Source organism: Halichoerus grypus, chromosome 10 (genome assembly GCF_964656455.1).
Source record: "Halichoerus grypus chromosome 10, mHalGry1.hap1.1, whole genome shotgun sequence".
Classification (NCBI taxonomy): Eukaryota; Metazoa; Chordata; class Mammalia; order Carnivora; family Phocidae; genus Halichoerus; species Halichoerus grypus.
The window spans coordinates 71,071,112-71,087,884 of NC_135721.1; the positions used below are offsets into that span (position 1 = coordinate 71,071,112).

The 16,773-nt window shown below is 40.7% G+C and overlaps 1 protein-coding gene across 1 annotated transcript in view; it reads right to left on the reverse strand.

The window, feature by feature from the left end:
• The window catches only part of MSH2 (mutS homolog 2), a 77,462-nt gene extending 60,689 nt beyond the window's left edge, over positions 1–16,773 (reverse strand). Inside the window, exons 1-4 of the mRNA XM_036121649.2 lie at positions 16,498–16,773; positions 7,088–7,242; positions 2,966–3,244; positions 1,481–1,627 (exon numbers count right to left, since the gene is read on the reverse strand). Coding sequence (XP_035977542.1) covers positions 1,481–1,627; positions 2,966–3,244; positions 7,088–7,242; positions 16,498–16,708 — 792 coding nt within the window. The 5' untranslated portion in view covers positions 16,709–16,773. The remainder of the gene's footprint in view (positions 1–1,480; positions 1,628–2,965; positions 3,245–7,087; positions 7,243–16,497) is intronic.

Here is a 16,773-nt window from a genome sequence, read left to right on the forward strand (position 1 = left end):
ATTCAATTTATAAGAATCAAACTAGGGTGCGCCTGAGTGGCTCAGTCGTAAAGAGCCTGCCTTCGGCTCAGGTTATAATCCCAGGGTCCTGGGATTGAGCCCCAAGCTTCTCCCTCTCCCACTCCCCCTGCTTGTGTTTCCTCTCTCGCTGTGTCTCTCTCTGTCAAATAAATAAATAAAATCCTTAAAAAAAAAAAAAAAGAATCAAACTATTACATGACAGGCAATCACCACAAAATCATGATAATCATAACAGTCCCAGTTCATTCTAGTTTGAAATCTACTCTGAGAATTCTAAGTTATAAAGTTTGTTCTGTCTTGCTTAAGTATACAATAGAATTTTTCATTTTACTTATCAGTGACCCACAAATATCAAGAGCTTCCAATATTTTTTAAATATGTAAAAATACACCTCAAGCCATACTCACCTCAAAGATTTGAACAAAGAAACACTTCAACCAGTGAAAATCCCATAAAAAATTACATTGTTTCCATATTCATTTCTACCACGAAACATACATAACCAGTGCCAATTTTTTAGCCAAACTGTTAAAATGTAGTATTTAGGGGTGCCTGGGTGGCTCAATCATTAAGCACCTGCCTTCGGCTCAGGTCACGATCCCAGGGTCCTGGGATCTAACCCCACATCGGGCTCCCTGCTCCGCGGGGAGCCTGCTTCTTCCTCTCCCCCTCCCCCTGCTTGTGTTCCCTCTCTCGCTGGTCTCTGTCAAATAAATAAATAAAATCTTAATAAAAAAAAAAAATGTAGTATTTATTATGCACTACACGTACTATATATACTTTCACCCTTATTATTTCCTAATCTTCACAACAATCCTTTAAGATTTATGATCTAGGGATGTCTGGGTGGCCTAGGTGGCTCAGTGGGTTAAGCATCTGCCTTTGGCTCAGGTCATGATCCCAGGGTCCTGGGATGGAGCCCCGCATCTGGCTCCTTACTCAGCGGGGAGCCTGCTTCTCCCTCTGCCTGCACCTCCCCCTGCTTGTGCACTTTCTCTGACAAATAAGTAAATAAAATATTTATTTTTTAAAAACTGCAGAGTCTTAAAAAAAAAAATTATTTAACAAAAAATGAAACTGCCTCTCATAAAGGTAAAGTAATTTATTAAGGAACCCACAACTTCTACATTGTAATGCTGTGCTAGGTCTTTTTTCCCCCTACAACCACTACGCTATCTCATCCACTTAAATGACAGTAATCGGGCTTTTTCCTGTGAAATCAATAAAACTCTTCTTGCCCTAAGGATATATGTTGCATAAATATAATGGAATTATATTTAAGGTTATGTTTCAATTTTTCTAGTCATTTCCTTAAATTTTTCACAAGCTTCATCATAGTAAAGATAAACTTAATTAGTATCAGTGATCCACAGTTTAGAACTTCACAGAGATGAATCAAGCAGCCTTCTACAAGTCATGATCACAATTTAAGAGTAAATTTGTATTGTAATCCACATACCTGATTCTCCATTTCTGGCAAGACAGCACTATTCACCTGCTCTCCCTTTTTGCCTTTCAACAACCGGTTGAGGTCCTGATAAATATCTTTTGTAAAAAAGTCAGTTCTTTTTCTTTCTGTGATCAGAACTCCTCCTCTCTGAATAACCTATTTTACAAGGAATAATTTAAATTACTTCAAGAAAAGGATTTAACAAAGAAATGAGAAAAAACTATACCACAAATACAGTAGCAACAGCTTAACCAATTATTAACCCACATTAAATTTTTATATAATGTGCAAGACATTGGTAACATATGAACAAGTATTTTTAAAATCTATAAGCTAAGTTTCCATGAAAATTTAAAATTAAGTTCACATAAAGTTTTCAAAAAATAGTCCCAATAGTAAAAACTCTTAATAGAGTAATAATACCTGTGGAATGCTGCTTAGATACTATCTATGCTAACAATGCCCATCATAGATTTGTTCTTTCCCAAGCAGTTTGTATGGCATTTGAGGCCCACAAAAAGAAAAGAATCCTTAGGGGATACATCGCTTAAATACCTAAATAAAGCACACACATACACAATCAGTACAATCAGAATTTTTTAAAAAGACTCGGTAAAATAAGAGGTTAAACGTCCCACTTGAACTATCAAAAAATAACCCTGAAGACCTACATCTTATTTATTTGATAAACCCATGCTAAATACAGTAATAAATTGGTGGTTTTTTAATGGACCTGAATAACCTCCCCCCACCCCAACTGTGAAAGCATTACTTTTTATCAGTTGTGATCCCCTAAAGATGACATTCTGTTACTTTTTTAGGAAGGAAGGAAGGAGACGGGGAAATGATCTGAAGCAGAACAAGTCTTCAACAAAAAACAGCCTGTTCTAACGTCCTCTTAAAGATACAAAGTTCCTGGGGCGCCTGGGTGCCTCAGTCATTAGGCATCTGCCTTTGGCTCAGGTCATGATCCCAGGGTCCTGGGATTGAGCCCCACATCGGGCTCCCTGTTCCGCAGGAAGCCTGCTTCTCCCTCTCCCACTCCGCCTGCTTGTGTTCCTACTCTCCCTCTCTGTCAAATAAATAAATAGAATCTTTTTCAGGAAAAAAAAGGAGGCGCCTGGGTGGCTCAGTCGTTAAACGTCTGCCTTCAGCTCAGGTCATGATCATCGGGTCCTGGGATCGAGCCCCGCATTGGGCTCCCTGCTCCGCGGGAAGCCTGCTTCTCCCTCTCCCACTCCCCCCCGCTTGTGTTCCCTCTCTCACTGTGTCTCTCTCTGTTAAATAAATAAAATCTTTAAAAAAAAAAAAGATACAAAGTTCCTGTGAAAGATGAACATCAAGATTTTCCTGAAAATATGTTACTGTATTTAGATACAAAAAATTGACTTTTGAAGTTTTTGTTGTTTTTTTTTTAAATAAAACAGTGTCTATCATGTTAATTAGTCTTTCCTAGGCTTAGATTTTCCTCCATCACTAACTTGATTCCCTTACCTGCCTCAATTTTCCCATGTCTCCAGCAGTCTCTCCTCCTGGTAAAACACATTCCTTTGGTCCAATCTGAATCAGCAGAGCCTCCAAATTGGAGAACTGATCATTGTCGGGGAACTCACAAAGTCCTAGCTTCCGCTGTATGGAGTCAACATACCCAACTCCGACCTGTCTTTGGCCATCAACTGTAGATATTTTAACACCCACGACACCAATGGAAGCTGACATATCATTGTTACCAAAGAGAATGTCTTCAAACTGAGAAAGATTACCTGGAGAAGCCTTAACAAAGATAAAGAAAAATTTTAAGAACTGTTGACTGTACTTTAAAATTTTACTAGTAAACAAGCATTACCCAACCCTGACCAATTTTATTAACAAAATTTTCTCTTACAAAAAACTGCTTATAACAATATATTCCAATTATTATTACCTCATTTTCTATAAAGTATCCTCCCTATTTTTCCAATTATTTTCAGGACACTTGGGTCATATCTAAAAATAAACGTATCAAAAGAGATTTTCAATTTGAAATTTGGCACTGGATTTATACACATAATCATTAAGGTGTCCAAAGTGATAATCCTATCAATGGTATGCTTAAATTTCTATATCCTGTGAAAATATCTACCCATTAGTTGCACATACCAGTATTTTCACTGACTATACCACACAGGAGACCAGTAAAATTAGCTAAAAATGCTGACCTCGGAAAGTCAATTCTCTATCAATATATTTATCTGTAAAAGGCAGAGATTGTTCTATATCAGTGATTTCCAAATACAGGGTCCTTGACCTATTTTCAGTATTTCAAAAAGATTAGAAATCTCTAAGACTAATCTTCTAAGACTACACAAGTCAACTAAAGGTTCAAGTTTCTTTGCTTTTGGCTGAACTTGTGTCAGGTCAGTGGGTGACACTACATATTTCAACCTGATCAGAAGCTGAAATATGCTGGTAGCATATGGCATTTTTGGGGGCAATTGACGGCCCATGCTATGAAACAGGAGATAGTCACAAATTGTCCAAATGACCATGGTGACAGCCAATCTTAAGCAACCAACAGCCATCAACAGTTCAGTAGTTCCTGAAGGTGTTTAGCGTCATAATCATGACAATCATTTATTTTTTATAACATGATTCTAAATATCTTATAACTATGGATTGTTGATTAAAATCTGGATCAAAAATGAAATGGAAGGGGGCACCTGGTTGGCTCAGTCATAAGAGCATGGGACTCTTGATCTCAGGGTTGTGAGTCTGAGCCCCATGTTGGGTGTAAAAATTACTTAAAATCTTTTTAAAATTTTTTATTTTGCTTATTATTTTTTCTTAAAGTAGGCTCCATGCCCAACGCTTGAACTCATGATCCTGAGATCAAGAGTTGCATGCTCTACCAACTGAGCCAGCCAGGCACCCTTTAAAAAAATTTTTTTTAATGAAATGGAAAAAGCATTATCTTGCATTCAAATTTTAAAAGCAGATTCAACTGCAAATGTAAACATCGTACTTTTACGTATATACTTTGGATTTGCACAGATTATGAAGCACACCTTTAAAAAACTCTCAAAAGGGAACCAGTAGCTAATAAAATTGGGTTCTTGAGGGTGCTTGAAAATGATTAAGACTGGTAACCTGTGAATTAAATGGTATCCAAGATCTTTTCCTGCTCTGAACATACCACTGAGAACATGAGAAAAAAACCAATCATAGAGATCAACTATTTTAAATATCACTAAACTTTATCACAGAATCAATAAGCTAAAAAATGTAATGATAAATCAGTTTTTGCAGTTTTAGATCTGAACTTAACATGTCAGGATGAAGATACCACCTTTTTAATCTGATAAAAATAAATATTTGAAAAAAATGTCCCCAATGTAAAAGGTAGGGGTTAAGGAGAATTCATCTTGAAGGATTCTGATATGTCAGAGTGAGGTGTGATGGGCTGATAAGGTAATCTCTTAAACTTAGGATTCCACATTTTGGTGTTACTGAGTTCTGTGAAGAATGAGATAGAAAACATCACTTTGTGGTACCCTCAATTTTCTACTAAAATCTTTCAAGACATAGGCTAAAACTCTAAATAAAAGCCCCACCATTCTCAGGGAAACACCAATGAAAAGCCCCAGGAAACTCTATAATGTTAAATGCTAAATTCTCCCACCCAGATATAATCTTCAGTAAATGTCTACATTTACAAAGGTGGGGAGGGGGAGAAGGACACACTATGGAACAAAGATTGAAGAAGATTATATTTGAGGATGCCTGGGTGACTCAGTTGGTTAAACATTTGCCTTCGGCTCCGGTCATGGTCCCAGGGTCCTGGGAACGAGTCCTGCATTGGGCTCCCTGCTCAGCAGGGTGCCTGTTTCTCCATCTGCCTGCTGTTCCCCCTGTTGCGTTCTTTCTCTCTTTCTCTCTGACAAATAAATAAATAAATCTTAAAAAAGAAAAAAAAATTATATTTGGGGTAGTACCAAGATCAAATGTTTAAGTATTCTATTAAACCTCACAAGAAAAAAAAAAAATCAAAGGATTTTCAAATTGGAAAACATAAAAAAAAAAAACAACCTTCTAATTTTACTGTTTATGGAGAAACAGATCCAAGAGAAGGTTGGGAAATTTGCCAAGGACACCCAGAGGGACAGCTGAGAAAAGAACATATGCTGACTATAAGCCCAGAGCACTGTCTCCCTTATCACACATTTACTCCCTTTCGAGAATAAATCTCGCCTCCCCAACTACATTCTAACCATTAATTTATTCCAGTATTATTGGGAACCTACTACTGGGAACCTACTCTGCAGGCACTGCATTTGAACATCAAACACAGGACCTTACAGACTAACAACGAAGGTATCATTATACAAAACAAAATAGCACTACTATGTCCATGAAGGCATAGAAGCATTCATGTCAATGAGCCTTTCTAGGGACACCAAGAAATATGATCACCATTAAAGTTCCTGACTTATAAAAAATTATAAAGTTAATGGAAGAGAAAGGACATACAAAGATACAAACACATTACAAATGTGTACAAATGAGGGGCGCCTGGCTGGCACGTGACTCGATTGTAAATTCAAGCCCCACGTTGGGTGCAGAGATTATTTTAAATTAATAAATAAAGTTTAAAAAATAAAAAAAAATTGAGAATAAAAAAGGGGGGGGTGCCTGGGTGGCTTAGCCAGTTAAGTGCCAGACTCTTGATTTCTGCTCAGGTCATGATCTCAAGGTTATGAGATTGAGCTGGCCTTGGGGCTCCTGCTCAGTGGGGAGTCTGCTTGAAAATCTCTCCCTCTGTCCCTCCCCTAACTTGCTCTCGAGCTCTTTCTCAAATAAAAAAATCTTTTTTTTTTTTAAAGATTTTATTTGAGAGAGAGAGAGAGAGAGAAAGGGATAGGGAGAAAGCACTAGCAGGAGCCCAACGTGGGGCTCGATCCCAGAACCCTGGGATCATGGCCTGAGCTGAAGGCAGACGCTTAACTGACTGAGCCACCCAGGCGCCCCTCAAATAAATAAATCTTTAAAAATAAAATAAAAATAGGGTGCCTGGGTGGCTCAGTCTGTTAAGCGTCTGACTCTTGATTAGGTCATGATCTAAGGGTACTGGGATAGAGCCCCACGTCTGGCTCCATGCTCAACGTGGAGTCTGCTTGAGATTCTCTCTCTCCCTCTCCCTCTTGCCCCTCCCACTCATGCTGTCTCTCTCTTGCAAATAAAGAAATAAATAAAATCTTCAAAAAAAAATTTTTTTTAATCTTAAAAAACAAATGTGTATAAATGAGATATTCGGGATACACTAAATCTGTGTGATACTACTTTAAAAACAGTAAAATCAAATCTTTGTTTAATGCTGGTATTCAATTTTATATAAAGTCTATTTTATTTAGGTTTCAGGGATACTGACTAAGCTCACATTTTCATAATAAGGATTTACTGAATTTCTAAATTGCTATTAAACTGTGATTTTAAAAACCACATGCTAAAGAATATTTATTTCTCAAAACATTTTATTATCACAACCTGATTAAAATATTAAAACACACAACAGAATTCCCCCACATCATTATTTTTTCTACTCTTAAAACTCATAACCAAATTAAAGAGGAAGATAATTACCTTAAATGCCAAATACCAATCATTCTCCTTTGAGGCCTTATTTCCAGCTCTATTCTTATAAACTTCAACTCTATACTGTCGAACTAGAAGAAGATCTTTTACAAAAGATTCAAAATTCATTTTACTAAGCACAACACTCTCCAGAGTCTTTGTTCCTAAAGAAAAATATTAAAAATACATGTTACAGATTTGAGGATTTAAAGTAGTAAGTGTTCAAGTACTCAAAACAATGGCTCCCCTAAAGCTAAATTCTTCTCTCAGTAATTCATTCCTTCAATAAACTATTTATCAAGCACTTATTACTCATCCCAGTTGAAGGGTATAAAAAGGTGTATAGATGTAGCACCCCACTCGGCCCCCTTCTGTGGAACCTACACATCAAAATAAAAAATTAAGAAGATACAAAGATAAAAAGAATGAATATATACATATATAGCTAAACTTACTTGTCCTTTCTTATAATTAGTTTCTCAGAAGTCTGAATAAAAGTCTTGTAACTATATTAGTGCTTGTACGGAATTAAACTTTTTCCAAAAAGTCCATAAAAATGAATTAGTCATTATTCACTGCAAAATGTTCTAGGTAACACAGATCAAAATTCAAAGGTTCAAAAAAGTACAGCAAAGGAGACTTCCCTTTCACCGATAGCCTACACATCCAATTCACCAGCCAAGTGCTATCAAGTTTATAAAATATATTCCCAAACACAAGCTGTGCACACAAGCATTACTTTGTTCCTCTCTTATATCAGTAAGTGCATACTACAAACACTGTTCTATATCTTGGCTTTTTTTAAATTTTAATATATTCTGGAGGTTGTTCATCAGTACAATCAGCTCCTTTCTGTTTACAGCTGCAAACATTCCAATGGCTCTGAGGATGTTCTATAATTTAGTCTTACTGATGGACATATAGGTTGTTTCCAGTCTCTGCTATTACAACAATGCTGCATAAATAATCTTGTACATGCTTCACTCCCCAAACATGTGAGTACATCTGTAAGATAAAGCCCCAAAACTGGAAATTATCAAAGAATATGAGTAATTTTGATAAATATTGCCAGACTATTCTCCTTGGTTGGCTGTGGCAATTAATACTATCATCCATAAGTATGAGTGCATCTATTTCCCCTATCCAATCAACAAGAGTTTTAAAACTTTCTGGTCTTTATCTTAGATCACTACTCAACTGGGAACAATCTTGCTTCTCTAGCAGACATTTGCCAATGTCTGGGAACATTTGGGTTGTCACAACTGGGGGACGGAGGAAAGGGGAGTACTAATGGAATCTAATGGTGAGGCAGAGTTGCTGTTAAACATGCACAGGATAGCCCCTCACAACAACAAATTATTCAGTCCAAAATATCAATAGTGCCAAGGTCAAGAACTCTTATTAGATAGGGAAGTGTCCCACCTTAGTTTTGATTTGCAATTATCAATTTCCTACAAAATTAATAAAATCACCCATACCACCAAATGGAATAAAAACTCAATTTTCATACAGGAGAGGTAATACCAATTATTCATTTAAAGGTAATACTTGGGGGTTCCTGGGTGGCTCAGTCAATTAAGTAGCTGCCTTCAGTTCTGGTCATGATCCCAGGGTCCTGGGATCCAGCCCCACATCGGGCTCCCTGCTCAGTGGGGAGAGCCTGCTTCTCCCTCTCCCCCTGCTTGTGCTCTCGCTTGTTCTCTAATAAATATTTTAAAATAAATAAAAATAAAGGTGATACTTGTAGATTATGCTGACAATTCTGGATCTTATTAAAGATTTAACCTAAGGGGCGTCTGGGTGGCTCAGGTGGTTAAGCATCTGCCTTTGATTCCACGGTCCTGTGATCGAGTCCCACATCGGGCTCCCTGATCAGCAGGGAGTCTGCTTCTCCCTCTCCCTCTGCCTGCTGCTTGGCCTACCTGTGTGAGTGCTCACGTGCTCTGTCAAATAAATAAATCTTTGAAAAAATAAAAAAAAAGATGTAACCTGATTTTTTTTTTTTAAAGATTTTATTTATTTATTTGACAGAGAGAGACACAGTGAGAGAGGGAACACAAGCAGGGGGAGTGGGAAAGGAAGAAGCAGGCTTCCCGCGAAGCAAGGAGCCCGATGCAGGGCTCGATTCCTGGAACCTGGGATCATGACCTGAGCCGAAGGCAGACGTTTAACGACTGAGTCACCCAGGTGCTCCTGTAACCTAAATTTAGTAACAGATCATGCCAAGTACACATATCAAACATAAACAAGCACAAAGATTAATTAAATGACATAAGGCAATTGTTTTGTACAGCTAAGGACAGCTGAGACTTCCAATATCCCTTTCATTAGTTACAAGTACTAGCAAGAATTCCCACTGTCAGACACCCTGAAAAAGGGCTCCAATCTTGCCTAAGGTTCTTCCCTAGAACATTCCTCATTACCTCACCCAGGACTGGCAAACAAGTATCTACAGGGACCAGGCAGGTACCAAACAAGCAAAGGAAGCCAAAAGAAGAGCAACAACAGAGCTGACATGACAAGTGGCTTCAAAAGAGACCATATGGAGTGGTGGGAACAGTGACAAAAGAAGGAAAGCACATCAGGTTAAAGGAGGAATCTAGACTATGTCAGAGAGAGCAGCCACTCAGCTCCAAACCCACTGCTGAACTGCAGGGATATTTACACCCCGAGTTTTCAACTGTGCAGATTTTTCAGAAGCAGCTCAAAATATGAATTTTTTCCCTGAAATCTCCCAATCTTTAAAATACAGGCAATCAGTTCAAACTTAGAGCAAAACACTATGTAGGCCACCAGTTTTCAACTCAGTATGTTTAACAGTCATTTTCTTAGAAACTTGAATAGACTGCTGTTTCTTTAGCTTGCATTTTTTTTAGCTTTTTTTATTTTTTTAGCTTGCATTTAGAAAGCAAGCTATATGAAAATTATGTTTACTCTAGAATCCCATTCAACAAGGCCTGTACTCACATTCTCAGAGGCATGTGCGAGACCGAAGGCCTCCAGCCTGCAACAGACTTCTATCTCCCAACTAACACTCACTTAGGATCAGAACCTGAGTGGAATGGTCGGCCCTATCTAAATTATTTCCTGGTTTGGGGGCGCCTGGGTGGTCAGTAGGTTACGTGTCTACTTTCGGCTCCGGTCATGATCCCAGGGTCCTGGGATCAAGCCCCACATCAGGCTCCCTGCTCAGCGGGAAGCCTGCTTCTCCTCTGCCTGCCGCTCCCCCTGCTTGTGCTCTCTCCCTCTCTGTCAAATAAATAAAATCTTTAAAAATAATTAATTAATAAATAATTTCCTGGTTTTGCCTAGCACTCATCCCATTTTGCCCGAGCCTCTCTTAGTTTTAATACTCAAAGTCCAATGTTCCAGGAGCCCCCTTGGTCCCAAGCAAATCAGAATGACCGGTCACCCTACCAATCCATCCAGTTGAATTCGACATGAGTAACATTATTCATTATAAAGACGTCATAAAAATAAAAATGAAGGGAAAAAAAACTTGCTCAAGAAAAGCAGCAGAGGCACCTGGGTGGCTCAGTCAGTTAAGTTTCCAACTCTTGGTTTTGGCTGAGGCCATGATCTCATGGTTGTGAGATCAAGCCCCAAGCTGGGTTCTGTGTGGAGTCCACTTTAGATTCTCTCTCTCTCCCTCTGCCCCTTACCCCTGCTAGTGCAGGGTCTCTCTAACAAATAAAATCTTTAAAAAAAAAAAAGAAAAAGAAAAGAAAAGGAAAGCAGCAAACTAGAGTTAATACAAAATCAGAGAAGAATTTCTCCTAAAGGCACTGATAAACGCCACTGTATTACCAGCAACTTCCAGTAAACACAAGAGTTCAAAAACACTGTTTTTCAGGGGCACCTGGGTGGCTCAGTTGTTAAGCGTCTACCTTCGGCTCAGGTCATGATCCCAGGGTCCTGGGATCGAGCCCCGCATCGGGCTCCCTGCTCCGCGAGAAACTTGCTTCTCCCTTTCCCACTCCCCCTGCTTGTGTTCCCTCTCTCGCTGTGTCTCTCTCCATCAAATAAATAAATAAAATCTTTAAAAAAAGAAAACAAAAAAACCCCACTGTTTTTCATATCATCCTTTAAATTAAAAGGCAAAATGTAAAGTCCAACTCAGCAAAAACAAATCTGAGAGGGAAAAAAAAACATTAGTCTGGCAAAATTCTGAAATAGCTCTTAAGTCATTAAACAAGTAGGATGTGCCTGGAGAACAGTCTTGACAGCATAGGGTTTTTAAAGCACCTGAAATTGAATGCCATCACAGGATGAACAAGCACTCTCAGATCCACAAGGCCCACCACTCCCTCTTATACCCAACTACTTTGCACATCAATGTTATCTACCTGGTTCTAGATAGAAGAATCCAGAGCAATCTGGTCTCTTTAATACTGACGCTTTCAACAGGAACACAGATTCATAACAGTGGTGATTTCTTAAGAGTGGGTGGGGTGAAGAGACAAATGAGGTGATTCCCCTCCCTCCATGGCCTCCCCTATCTCCATTGCTAATGTACAATCAGGCTGCCCAGCTGCCAAGGTTATCCTCCAAAGATACTATTTCTCTCAAAGGAGTTTCTGTGACATACTGGGTGGCAGTGCATTAAGTCTTATTTACTGACAAGCACCTAAAGTATAGCTACTCTATGTTGCTGGTGAAGAGACTGGCATTGTAGGCTTTGTCTAACCAGCTAGGAAGTAAACCTGACCTCCTGGTGTGAAATAAGGGGAACAGGAACAGAAAGCTACCCAGCCTCCACCTGGGGTACAGCAGAAGGAATAGCCTCAGGTTCGTACAAGATTCTTCTCTTCAAGAATAATTTGGAGACCCCAACCTCATTCACCTGACAATTACCATGTGCCTGCTACATGTGGACGTTGTCCCAGGGGCTAGGGTTCAGAGGCAGACATTAGTTAAAACATAGATCCTGCTCTCTAAGAGCTTTCAGTCTATTGGGATAGACAGGCAATAGGTAGAATAAATGCTGTGTCTAAGGTAAGGAGAAGATCCAAGAGCAGGGACTACCTAAGAGGGGCAGGGCAGCTAACCAGGCAGTCTTAACATGGGAATCAACAAAGGCTTCCAAAGGGAGATGCTTTCTAAGTTGAGTTTTGACAACAAAAGATGCACAAACTAAGTAACTTTCTTTTTCAGTGACTCACATTCCTTATTTATAAATTGGAGCTAGGTACTAACCCAACTCACAGGGCTTTTTTATAACACTGTGAGCACTAGAAGTTGAAGATTAAAAGTAGCTAAAAAGATAAGTCTAAATGCAAATAGAATGAGCCAGATAGAGAAAACAGAAAGCTACCTCTGAGAAGACGGGATTGGGATCCAGACCAAAGCAAAAGGCTCATCTCTTCACTGACACAATAGGGAGGAAAGAATGGGTACAGATGAAATTAAAAAGTATAGGTTCAGGAAATAACCCAAATGTCTGTGAACTGGAAAATGGATAAAACCAAGATATGGTATATCCATACAATAGAATATTATTTGGCAATAAAAAGGAATAAAGTACTGATAGCAGAGAGAAATCTTGAAAAGTGAAAGAAGCCAGTCATGAAAGACCACATATTTTATGATTCCATTTTTTTTTTAAATTTTATTTATTTGAGAGAGAGAGCGCACGCATGCACACATGAGCAGGGGGAGGGGCAGAGGGAGAGGGAGAAGCATACTTCCCGCTGAGCAGGGAGCCCAATGTGGGACTCGATTCCAAGACCCTGGGATCATGACCTGAGCCGAAGGCAGATGCTTAACAAACTGAGCCATCCAGGCACCCTTATGATTCCATTTTTATGAAATGTCCAGAATAAGCAAATCTAGAGAGATGGCAGGTTAGTGGTTGCCTAGCATTGGGAGAACTGGGGTGTGGGTGTGGGTGGGTGGGTGTGGGGGTGTGTGTGTGTGTGTGTGTGTGACTGCTAATGGGTACATGGTTTCTTTTGAGGACAAAAATGTTTTAAAAATTTACTGTGGGGGGGCGCCTGGGTGGCTCAGTTGGTTAAGCGACTGCCTTCGGCTCAGGTCATGATCCTGGAGTCCCTGGATCGAGTCCCGCATCGGGCTCCCTGCTCGGCAGGGAGTCTGCTTCTCCCTCTGACCCTCCCCCCTCTCATGTGCTTGCTCTCTCTCATTCTCTCTCTCTCAAATAAATAAATAAAAAATCTTAAAAAAAAAAAAAAAAAAAATTTACTGTGGGGGCACCTGGCTGGCTCAGTCAGTAGAGCATCCATCCAACTCTTGATCTCAGGGTCGAGGTCGAGCCCCATGTTGGGTATAGAGATTACTTAAAAAAAAAAATAAAAATAAATAAATAAGATGCACTGTGGTGGGGCACCTGGGTGGCTCAGTCAGTTGAGTGTCCAAATCTTAGCTCAGCTCAGGTCTTGATCTCAGGGTCGTTGAGTTCAAGCCCCATGTTGGGCTCTACACTGGGCATGGAGCCTACTTTAAAAAAAAAAAAATGGGGCGCCTGGTGGCTCAGGTCATGATCCTGGAGTCCCGGGATCGAGTCCTACATCAGGCTCCCTGCTGAGGAGGGAGTCTGCTTCTCCCTCTGACCCTCCCCCCTCTCATGCTCTCTCTCTCTCAAATAAATAAATAAAATCTTAAAAAAAAAAAAAAAGATGTACTGTGATGATGGTTGCTTAACTTTGTGAATATACTAAAAACCCCTGAATTATAAAACAAAACACTGAAATGTATACTTTATATGTGTGAATCAAAAATAAATAAATGTGTGAATCATATTTTATGTGAATAATACCTCAACAAACCAGTTATATTAAAAAAAAAAAAGTATAGGTTTGAGGGCAGGAAAATTGAGGGAGTTCTAACAATTTCTGCTTTCTATAGTCAGAGACAAGTTTGAATGCTAAAGAATGCTGGAAAGGTCATAGGCTCCGAGATTTGCCTCAAGTGCAAGTGCATGGGATCCTCATCAGGTATTTATAGTTCATCGGGCGCTACAGTCCAGATATAATTTACCAATCTAGGGTCATTTCTGCAATAAGCAATGCTGCCTAGAAACCTAACTAACCTTCTTAACTTGATCATGGTTTCCAGGTGGAATAGAGAAGCATAGGAAAAGGTTTTGTTAACCCTTTACCTAAATGGTATAATAATAAAATGAAGGAAAATTCCTCCCAAGAAACAAGTATGGGCAGCCTTACATTATTTAAAAAGATGCTCAGTTACACTGCACCTTGCACAGTGAAAACTTCAAGACACCCACTTTGGGAATCCCCGGGACATTTTTGAGTCCCTCCTTCTTTCACTTATTTCAGCCAATTTCTAGTAACAAATGATCAATCTTTTTATAACTGTTATTATCCAGGGCAACTGGGTGGCTCAGATGGTTAAGTGTCTGCCTTCGGCTCAAGTCATGATCTCCAGGTCCTGGGATCCAGCCCCATGTTGGGCTCCCAGCTCAGCGGGGGAGTCTGCTTCTCCCTCTCCCTCTGCTTCTCCCCCTGCTTGTGCTCTCTCTCAAATGAATAAATAAAATCTGAAAAAAAAAAAATTTTACTGTTATTATCCTACCCAAACACATATTAGGACAATCGTTTACCTAAAATGTGTGTTTGGCATAAACGTCTACCCTAAGAACTACATGCTTAGGAATAACTCACATTTACTTGCTAATCTCTGAAAAGTTAAATTCACCCTTAACACTATTCTCAACATGAATAGGAGGTGACTGTCTAGATTATTCTTAGAAATGTGCCCAGTAAACACCTACATTTTAACCTTCAAGAGCAATGAAAGGAAAATTTTTTTTTAAAAGTCTATACTCCAGTATAGAAGATTCTGGATATTCATACTAAATTTCCTTCCCAATAAATGGCTGTAATGCTTAGCATCCATTACTCCTTTCGTAATCTAAATTAGAAAAATAAAAGCATTAGAATCATTAACAGGTGCTTAGAAAAATCAGTGATTCAATTTACACAAACATACAAGGACGTTTATAACTTTTTACATCATTTTAAATGCTTAAGTTATTCTAAACTGCATAATACAAAAATAGGAGAGCTAAGTGCACTAGCCTTGAATAAGTTTAAAACTGGAAAGGAACTTAGACCATCATTAACTATGAAGCCATCCCTCACTATTTCTGGCTAGTCTTCACTGATCCTAATCTCTCTCCTCTTGCCCCTTCTAACCCAACCCCCATCTTACAGCCAAACATCCAACACACCACTCCACCTTGTCATCCAACCTCTGGGCCTACAGCATAAAATTTCAACTCAGTACAACAACAACAAAAAGTCTTTCATCCTCTGACCCCACCCACCTGGGCTACCCTCCTCCAGGTTCTCTGCTCCATAGACACCAATCTGCCCCCTTTCAGGCCCTCTCCCCAGCAAACGTCTAGTCCTTCAAGACTCAAGTGGAATTTAGCTTCTCATCCAATGCTTCTTCTGTGGTCTCCAATTGTTGCCATTCCTGTTTCTATGCCTCTTCAACAACTTGCTATGGTGCACACCTCCACAGTTCTTCACCTTCAATTATTGATTATTTCTGCCTTGCTCTCCACTAGAGTGAGCTCTGTGAAGGCAGGGATACTGTCTTTCCCAGTGTCCATAACCCTGACACAGCAGCACTCAACAAATTTTTGTCTGATGAATGAAATATTAACATTCCACCTGCATGTGGCAAAGGCAGGACTAGAACCCACGACTCCTCACTCCCCCCAGAATGCTCTTTCCATCATCACAACGATGCCGGGGAGTAAAGCAATCAACATAAAACATCTAGAACATCTAGCTCACATAGGGTGAGAAGTTTGTAGCCTTACAGGGAGAGATGATGCGGGGGAGATGGGGTCGGATTACGGAGGGCACGCAATGCCGAGCTGAGGCAAAGACATACGTTAGTAGCCCAAAGTCACACAGCTATTAAGTGGAGGCGCCGCGACGTGAATCCAAGAAATTTGGCTCCAAGTCCGAGGTCTAACAGCAACCCGTTCCAGATCCCCACACTGAACCAGAGGTGTTAAGTGGAGTGTGGGCAAAACCACATTGGTGACATGAAATGATCTCCCAAACCCCCTATTTTAAATCTCACTCGCGGACCGGAGTTTGCGGGGGAGATCTACAGGGCCAAGGCGGGGCCGCGGGCGACACCCACGCGACTGCTGTGCAATGAAAAAGAACAGTGTATTAAAACGCCTGCCAGGGTGGACGCTCCCTCCGTGTCCGTTGTTAGTTCAGGTCTGGGGCCGCTGCAGAGGGACACACTCAGGGCGGGGGCAGGGCAGGGGCGGATGGCGCCCCACTTGGCCAGGCAGCGGCCGGCGAAAGCGCCATCCCTGGGAGGCACCGACGTCCCCGCCCCCGTGCCTCCTCGCCCGAGAGCCCGCTCGCCGCCCGCGGCCTGAGGGGCGCCCACGCCGTCCTGGCCCTCACCTGCCGGCCCTATGTACTTGACTACCCCCTGGGTCTTGAACACTTCTCGGGCAGCCAGCAGCGCGTCCTCGTGGTGCGCCGTGTAGAAGTCGCCCCGGTCGAAGAGGCGCACCGTGGTGGTCGGCTTCTCCGGCATGGCCTGGAAGAAGCGCACGAAGCCGACCTCGGCCGCGCTCTCCAGCTGCAGCGTTTCCTTCGGCTGCACCGCCATTTCGGAACCTCTTCACCGCCTGCCAGAAGGAACTGCGCGACCCCCCTAAGCTGTTTCCCGCCTCC